This window comes from Aethalodelphis obliquidens, unplaced genomic scaffold (assembly GCF_003676395.1).
Source record: "Aethalodelphis obliquidens isolate GAN/ISIS:26980383/991018 unplaced genomic scaffold, ASM367639v1 scaffold13, whole genome shotgun sequence".
Lineage (NCBI taxonomy): Eukaryota > Metazoa > Chordata > Mammalia > Artiodactyla > Delphinidae > Aethalodelphis > Aethalodelphis obliquidens.
The window spans coordinates 32,447,954-32,457,595 of NW_020837957.1; the positions used below are offsets into that span (position 1 = coordinate 32,447,954).

Here is a 9,642-nt window from a genome sequence, read left to right on the forward strand (position 1 = left end):
ATATTAGTCAAGTTGTACGCTACATTCCTAATACTTGTATATCTTATAACCAGAAGTTTATGCCTTTTGACTGCCTTCACCCAACACACCCTGACTCTGATAACCATAAATCTGATCTCTTTTTCTATGAGTTTGTTTGTTTATTTTTGAAGTATAATTGACCTACAACACTGTGTTAATTCCTAGTGCACAACATAGTGATTCCATATTTCTATACATTTCTATACATTACAAAATGATCACCATGGTAAGTCTAGTCACCATCTGTCACCATATAAAGATATTACACTACTACTGACTATATTTATCATACTGTACATCTCATACCCATGACCCATTTATTTTGTAATTAGAAGTCTGTACCTCTTAATCTCTCTCTCCTATTTCTCTCATGTTTTTTAACTGCTAATCAATTTTATTGTATTTCTTAAAAGTCCATGCTAAGAAACATGAAGTACAGATAATTTTGTCTTACTTTAATAATTAAACGGGAATCTTTCTTATTTAACTCATTAATTCATTAGTATACAAATGGGTCTTAAAAATGAAAAAAAATATTTCATGCTAAGCATTCTTATAGTAATTGGAGAAACACAGAATTTTTGAGAAGTCTTCTGTAAAAACTCTAAGAACAAATAGAACGCTTTTTAAAATTTGAGGAATGGAGGATAAACTAAACAATTCTTTTACCTAACTTCTGGAACTCTTCCAATGCCACAATTTCCTTTTAAGTAAGGTAAACCAGAAGCTTGAATCAGTTCCCATAATATTATAACATGTCTATAGCATCACACAAAGACTTAAAAAAAACTTCATTATTTTCTAGGTGTACCAAACCTTTCTTTAGGCCAACAAAGTCTCTTCAAGTCTCTCTTTTCTTCCTAATCAATCAAGATTTTAGCCTATTTTTTCCTGTTTCATGAATTTTAAATAGGACCTCAACAAACATAAAAATTCTAGTTAGTTCTTTCTTGGTTGATGTCTTATCCACCTTTATTCATTAGTGAGTCTGCTTTTTCTTCTGTACATTTGTGAAAATTCATTTGCTCATTCAGCCTATTTTCTAACATGGTTTTATTATGGTTTTTGCTTCTTTAATTCAATTTTAAAATGCTTCATGTTATTTGAAAATTACCATGAATCATGCTACATTTTTTCCTGCTGGTTTGGTGGTAAGCTTGGACAAAGCACAAACTGCTAAACTCTTGAGCTCTAATTCTAGAGCTGCTCAGGAATTTGGGCAAGTCAGTTAACTTTCTTTGTCTCCGTCTATTTTAGTGTAAACTGGAGATAATATGACCTATCTCAAAACCATGTCATGTGGGAATTTCCAGCTTAATTAAAACATAGTATGTTGTAATTATATACAATACTGCACTTTTCTTATTATTTCTTAGTTATTTCAAATACTTCTTTTAGACTTCTTTATTTCTTTTAGACTGCTAGTTGAATTGCAGCAATTAATAGTGGATCAATTCAACAACATTTTGGAATAAGTTTTAGGTACCATTCGTATACATATTTACATTATACACATTTCCTAAATTGTAAGTGCAAGTTTACAATTAGCTATCATAGTAGACAATAATAGCTAACATTTACTGAGTACTTACAATATGTCAGACATTTTACTAGGCTCTTTGTAATGGGATATACCATTATCCCCATTTTGCAAGTGATAAAACCAAAATACAAAGAGTTCAAGTGACTCACTTATTGTTCTATAGCTTGTAAATGAGAGCAGGGTCTTGAACCCAAGCATTCTGAGTCCAGAGCCTGTATTCTTAGTCACTATCATAACTGATTAGAAATCACTTATTCCATGGCTGGAGTTGTTTCAGTGTGTTAACAAAACATGACAACTCGACATCCTTAAAGCTTCTAAACTTTAAATAAATATTAATTTCTTGTAAAACCACTTATCCAATTTAAAGTCTGTTCAGTGTCTAATTGTTAAAACTGTCCCCAGTGTTATACACGTATACAAACACTGACTCACCAAACACACCTGGAAAGACCTTTGAAATGAGCATCTAGGCTTCAAAAACAGATAATCCTGCTCAAGGTAACACCAAGAGATGGGGAATATTCATTTGGCCTCTGCTTGAATATTTCTGTCATAGGGTACACCACCTTAAAAGGTAGTTAATTCTATTTCCAAGCAACTATATGCATTCAAAAAGCCTTAATTGCTGAATTCGCATGAAATGTTAAATTAACTGAAACTGGGCGTGCATTCTTACTCTTGTTAGTCACAAGCTTTTTAGTTTAGTCACTTAGCCCAGAGTTTATTCTGCCTCACCTAAATGATTATAAAATAAAGTAATCTAGTGAAGGCAGTGACAGAAAATTTGCTGTTTCTAATTTCATATATTATCTATCACCCATCTATCGGCATGAAGTAGAATGATATGTTAATAGTGTGGACTATGGAGCCAGAGTTCATGGGTTTGAATCCCACTTTTACCACATCCTAGCTGTGTGAGTTTGGGCATATTATTTAACAACTTTTGGCCTCAGTTTCCTCACTTCTAAAAGGTGGAAAACAATGAAAGTAACTCGTAAGGTTGCTTTTCTAAGGTATAAATAAATTTAATCAAAGTGAATGACTTAGAAAAGTGCCTGGACTACATTAAATACTATGTGAGTGTAAACAATTGCTATCTATCTACCTGTCTCTCAGTCCATCCATCCATCCATCCAATTAGAATCTCCAACTTGCCCTTCCTCAGCTTTGATCTGAAAAAAATTTAGAGTAGCTATCCATACTTCAGGGGGAAAAAAGAAAACTATTCTAAGGAATCCTCAGAGTAGTAGTAGTAGTGTGATTTCTAAAATTTTATGAATCATTTTATAAAAACTCTCAGAGAAACTAGGGAAGCAAAACCACAAACCCTTGTACAATATATACAGCAAAATCGGGTACACAGCTCTTTCCCTTCTCCTTTCCTTACCTCTCCCTTCCTTCCCGATCAATGTAGTTATAAAGTCATTGGTTGGGGTAGAGCAAGGTAGGTGACTAGGAAGATCTAAGGAAGAGCCATGAGGGTCCAGTGTGGGATATCAGAGCCCAAGCACAGTGAGAAGGACAGACATGTGGAGGGTGGCTTGGTGTCGTGCATCAGAGTCCTAGTGGGAAGGGAAATCTTCCATGGATCAGGGGAACAGGCAAAGGACAACAGAGCCCAAGCAGGGTGGAGAGGCACGAAGCTACACTTTTTGGATTCTCTCTTAATTTCTTCTGTTAAAAGAATACACGAGGTCCACTGCCAACTTTCTATGTAGCAACAGTGCCAACTAGTCTCAACTATCCAAAACTGGGGACACAAGTTTTCTGGGATCTTAAACCACTTTGAAGTGGATGTGGCACAGGTAAACACTGAACTGGCTTGGGACCCACTGGACACTAAGTCTGTGACTATCTCTTGTCTCCAACTAGGTGTCTATCTTCCCTGATTCCATTCTGTCCTGCTTACTGTTAGTGTTCAGGGACTTATATCCAACTGGTCCTACATATTTCTGTAATGCGCCTCTCTGCTTTTTACCTCAGTCTATTTGAGATTTCCTAACTTCAACATCTATTTAATTTTATGAAATACTGCTAGCCCAGATCCAGGTCAAAAATGACAAGAACCTGGCTTCAAAGTGGTTTACTTGGACTCTCTGCTAGGAATAGTGTGGCCGCCTGGTTTGACATCTATGCCTCTCAGCTGGGCCTTCCTTGCCTCATCCTACCAGTTACATGCCAGACCCTTGGCAATCCCTCATCAAGTCCCTGACTTAAAATCTTCAACTTTGGATCTTAATCACCTCAAGTTCATTGGTGCCCAGTAAAGTGCACTCTTCCCATTTATTGTATAATTGCTTCCTTTTTGTTTGTCACATGCCAGTATGCCAGCTCTGTGCCTCTATTTTGCTTCACTCAACAAATATCTGAGGACTATCCGCTGGCTGGCAAAGCTATATGTTTGGAAATGGGAATTAAACAGTGAACCAGATGGGGGTCTCTACCCCCCTGCCAGAGTTTGCTTTGTCATAAGGAAGATAGGTTACAGGGCTGATGACACCACTGTTTATCACCATTTTATTAAATTCTGCAGAAAAAAGGTACAAGCAAAGGTAGACCCAGATTTGGCGGAGCCTGAAGTTTGTACGATTTGGGGAAACTTCTTTAAAAATGAAAAATAATTTTAAAATGACAAAGAGAAAATTAGTACAGGCACTTGGAAGTAGCTTGTACAAGTCAGAGCTCTGAAACTTAACCTTCATTAGCTTTATGGTAAACCAGTTTTTGAGGACAGGATCTTAGAAGGAGTAGGACAGGGGGTTAACCTACTGGTTAGGGAGCTCAGAGTGGAGGAAGAGGGAATATTCCAGGTCAGGGGAACAGCAAAGGCTCTGAGGTGTAAATGTATTGGAGGAGTGAAAGAAGGCCATCAGGAACTGGAATGTAAAGAACATACCCAAGGTGACACTGGGGAAGTGGCAAGGTACCATACCAAGTAGGTCAAGTCAGGAGTTTTGCATCTTAAGAAAGGTAGTGGGAAGACTGTGGATTGATTGAGGGAGAGATTAGTGGGGCATCCTGAGATAAACTTAGATTAGGATGGTAGCATTGTTTATTGAGCCACACCTAATTTATATGTCTCCTCAAATCTGATGGCCTTAATTGCCACCCAAGCTTTTACCACTAGCTTAAAAAGTGCTATCCTACATCTCCCATCATTGCCAGCTCTCACAGCTCCCTCAGGATGAGAGCGGGGCTCTGTCACAGCCTCCACTGTACCTGTCAAAGTGGGAGCTCCAGGAGGGCCAGTGCCCTCAATATGCTGTGGGATTTGACTTCCCTAGCAGCTACCTAAAGGGGGCAGGACACATAACACAAAAGTGCAGAAGAAAGTAAAGTGTTGTACTGTAAAATTTTACCAATGAGAGACAGGAGACAGGAAGGAACCGGTAGATAGCTCCCTCCCCCTTCTTCTCTTGTAAACTGCTGCGAGGCAGGACAATTCCATACAGCCCTCCCCGTCCCACACGACTAAGCGATTGGCTCCATCTCCTTGGGAAGTGGCAGCCAGCTCTGGAATGCACCATGCTCTCTCTGCTTTCCCTTCCTCCTATTGCCTTTCCCCGCCCTCACTCTTACTGCTCTGGAATTGAATCCTTCAATGAAGCATCTTCACATTAATTTTGACTCAGGTTCTGTTTTCTAAGTTAACACGCATTAAGAAAGAAATGGATTCAAAAATCTATTCAAATGAGTTCAAGATCTATTCAAGACCTACTATTGTGTATGGTTCAATTTGGTATACACATTTAAACTGTGAACATATCTACACAGCTGAGGCTCTACCTTATTCACCTTTGTTTTGGCTGGCCAGGGACTCTGCACATAGTAGGTGCTTCATGGATCTTCCTTGCATGGAATTGGAATAGGTTATCAATGTCCCAGAAAAGTAGGATAGTGTGTGATCAGATAACTGAACCAAAAACAATTGAGCAGAGCCTAACCATGCTACTGATTTGACACCAAGCTGTAAAAACTTTTCCAGAGGCTGCTTCTGTTTTATGGTGTTCATAAGACAAGACAAATGAAAACCAGGTTGAGGAATGCATAAAAGAAGACATTAAAAGTGTGGGTATTCTAGGGTTAGAGTGAAAAGGAAGGTTTGGTTCAACATGGTTCTATTTCCAAGAATATGCATGTGACAAAAAAGATATACTGTATGTGCATTAACTTTTAAAAACAGCATTTAGTAGAATTTACTATATTTTAAGAATGTACTAGGTTCTTTTTTTTTTTAACCACCCACGTGGTGTTAAATGTTTATTCAAAATAGTGAAATAAAATGGTATCCTCTGGTGAAACAACTAATAATGATCCCTTCTTGTGCAAATTTTCATTCTGATACAGAGTTTCTGTCTCCATTTTTTCATGTTCTTATACAACCGGATCTGCTCTGCTGTTACACATGTGCATTTCTGTTTTCAGATATAACAGTAAAGAGCAGATTTCCTCAATTCCCTACTGTGTAATTCAAGAATTAATCTACTCTAAGGAGAGGAAATTCATGAATTTAAAGTATACCTATCACCACATTAAGTGATTTGCCGAACTTAAAAGCAGTGGCTCGCTACAACAGCTGGTGTGTTATCTCAGATTTCTTACCCCTCATTATCACCACCCCGAAAGAAATGTACATTCTAAGTGGTATAGTAACTTTGGCTTGAACACTCTTTGTTTTTGTTGACTTGTTTTAATGTGGGCTTTTCCATTGTAAGAAGATCTGTTTTAATCTGTTTTGAAGTATGTGTTCATAGAAACAAAACCAAATACTGACTCTACAAAGCTTTACTGGGTGTCCCCCATATAAGCTGTGATGGAATCATGCTGCCTATCGCTGCCCTCCAGGGGGATGTGAAGACCTGGGGATAGTTCCTTCATGTGCTATACCCTGAGTTGGTCCATATTTTAAGATTAGAGGGAAGTGTTTTTTTTTAATTGACACCATCTATGGATTGAACTTCTTGATATGTATATTGCTTTCCTGTGGAGAGATCCCACAGACTGTTTTGACTGAATGGAAGGCATATCTTTTTCTTTTTTTTTTTTTTAATGTTTTCCTTTTTTTTTCCTCCTTACTTCCCCTTTTACTTTTATTGATTGATTGATTGCTATAAGAACCTAGATATCAAATTGTAGTTTTAAACTACAATTTAAGAAATAGGTATAGAATGTGAGAAATATGAAAAATATCTTTAAGTTGGTTACATGTATAAAGGCTTTTGACTTCTTAAAAGTAAAATTTGCTTATTTAAAAATTAATGCTCATTATTGAAGAAAATTCTTTAAGTATTTTATTCTACAGAAGGCAGAGAAGCTAGTAGCGTGATAAAGCCATTCATCATAGTCAAGCTTTAAATTGGCAAAACTCATGCCAAACATGGGCTCTGTGGAAGATTTCATGGTCAATTAGGCAAATACATGTATGAAATGGACCCAGCTACAAAGATCATAAAGCCAATTACTGATCATGTTAATTTCACCCCAAGTCCCAGAAATAATTTTTGTCCTCGCAGGTTTAAGATATCCAAATAAAATATACAATCAATATTTTTGAACACTACAGAAAGCTTTATAATATTTTATAATGTAGAGTCCTTAGTTCATAAGTATTGTTAGATTTAGTCTTCTATATTTCTGAGAGGTTTTCAAGAAACCCCAGCTCAAGCTGTCTACAGTATTTTTCATGACAACACGATGGACATAAGTATACAATTTTAGGTATGTATTTTTCCACTTGAAATACAAATTTGAGGCACATGGTTAGTTGTTTGCATTTGTGCAAGCTTCAATTTATATTATAGAAAACCTGCTGACTAGTGTTCCACTCAGGAGCATTCTGTCCTACCATTTTATGCATGTCTGTATTCAAACTAGAATAGTATTAAATGAACCTTTTATATTTTAAATATTCAAGAGTTTTATATTCAAAATTTCTTTTCTCGCTGTCAAACTAGTTTGCCTAAAGGCAAGGTAAGATCAAGTTAGACTCTCAAAGGTAGAATTAAATTTTATCATGGCATCCATCATAATATAGTTTGCTTAATATGCAAATAAAGAGCATATGGATTCAAAGAATAAAGGATTTTTAGGCAGTGTGTGAAATCCAAGGGACCACTTTTATAGAATAGATTCCTTTTAAATTTACATTTCCATCATTTTAATGAAAACATAGGGTAAACAAATTATAATAGAAATGTTTTAAGTTACTATTTTCCATTCAATTTTACTTCTCCTGGGTTATTTTTCATGACAGCTCTTTATTTAAAACTAATAAAAATAGAAGAGAAGAAATAAAATAAATATACTAGAAAGAAATCATTACCTCAGCCTTTCTGGAGAGTTCCATCCAGTCATTTTTGTTGTAACTGCACATAATGCTAGCAATCACAATCTTTAAAAAGAGAAAGGAAAGAATATTAGATCTAATAGTTATGCCTTTGTACACAAGGGTATATGATATATATATATATGTTTATAATGATAAACTATATTATAAAAATTAGTTTTCCATCTGTTGAAAGAAATCATTAAAAAAACAGCAGGGCGTTATAGTGAAGCAAAGGATGAGATCTGGGGCTTCAGACTTACGTTAGAGACTTTCTCATTTACTCTCTTTGAATACTTGAGCAAGTTACTTAACTTTTCTGATCCTCAACATTCACATTTTTAAAATGGAGAAAATAATACTGACCTTGCCAACCTCAAAGAGCGAGAGTTGGAATTACATGGATTTGTGTATGTGAAAGGGTTGTTTAAATTATACAATGACACAGAAATATTTATTAATATAATTACTGGTATAGCTAAAAGGTTTCAAGGTATGGAAAGGAAGTAAATTAGTGTCTTCTTCAATCATATCTTATTATAGTATGGATAATAACACCTTACATATCATATTCAGAGTGAATTATAGTTTTAAAGTTTGTTAAATGTTGATTATTTAACTATAGTCTTACAGTAACCTTATAATGGAGGCTACATAGAGTAGTATTTACTAGTATCTGCTCTGAAGCCAGAATGTCTAGATCAGAGCTCGGACTCTACCACTAACTGTGTGGCCCTGGGCAAGATATTTAGTTTTCTCACTGGTTAAATATGGATAATAGTACCTTCCTACTTAGAAAAGTGATCATTGAATTGCTAAGATTTTATGGCTCTAATGATGTGCTAGGTAATGATTTAATGGATTTTACTTTATTAACTTACTTAATCATTCTCAACATTACTCTCCCCATTTTACAGGTGAAGATGCTGAGGCACTGATATGTAAAGGTCACAGCCAGGACTCAGACCCAGAAATCTGACTGACAGTCTGTGCTTTTAACCACTAGGTTTTGCTGGCCTAATGTAAATATTCCATATATGTCAGTAATTCTTTTTATTATTACCATTTAAAGACTATGAGATTGTGACACAAAGAGTTTGTGCCAAGCCTAAAGTCACAGAGTCCAGTGGAAGAGTCCACTAAAAGCCACTGGGCTCTCACCACATACAGGTTTTTAATGTATGTCTAAAAAACAAAACAAAACAAAGATGTGCTGTACAAGTCAGATGAATGCTTTTAATATTAAGAGAAAGACAGAAAATATGTTGGAGAGAGTTCTGAATACCAGAGTTCGAAATACTGAACAAGTCTGTCCTTAAGATTGGGTCAATTTTTTCTCTCCTGATAGACTGTAATCTCCATGGGTGCCTGGACTGCTCTGCATCATGCATCATTTTATCTACAATAACCAGCATGATGTTTGGCACATAGTAAAACTGAGTGAATACATGTACGAGGGCACTAAAGGTTTAGGAACAGAGAGCTGCTTTTGCAGCTCATCCTTTTAAAACTAAGCAGAAATGAACATCATGAGTTAGAGAAGGGAAAAAAAAAATAAACAATTGGTGAAAACTGTTGGCAAATAATTATTATACGAGTCAGAGTGAAGAGTGAGCAGGGCAGTTGCGAGGGCTGGTTTTGGCAATAGAAAAAAGGGTCAGATGTCAAAATACATAGAACTCGTGAACTAGAAGGAGCAATTAAGAAAGAAGAATCAGGGGCTTCCCTGGTGGCGCAGTAGCTGAGAGTC

At 36.2% G+C, this 9,642-nt stretch overlaps 1 protein-coding gene across 1 annotated transcript in view; it reads right to left on the bottom strand.

The window, feature by feature from the left end:
* The window catches only part of DPYD (dihydropyrimidine dehydrogenase), an 811,158-nt gene that overhangs the window by 276,157 nt on the left and 525,359 nt on the right, over positions 1-9,642 (bottom strand). The window contains exon 15 of the mRNA XM_027114432.1: positions 7,890-7,958. Within this exon, the coding sequence (XP_026970233.1) occupies positions 7,890-7,958 (69 nt within the window). The remainder of the gene's footprint in view (positions 1-7,889; positions 7,959-9,642) is intronic.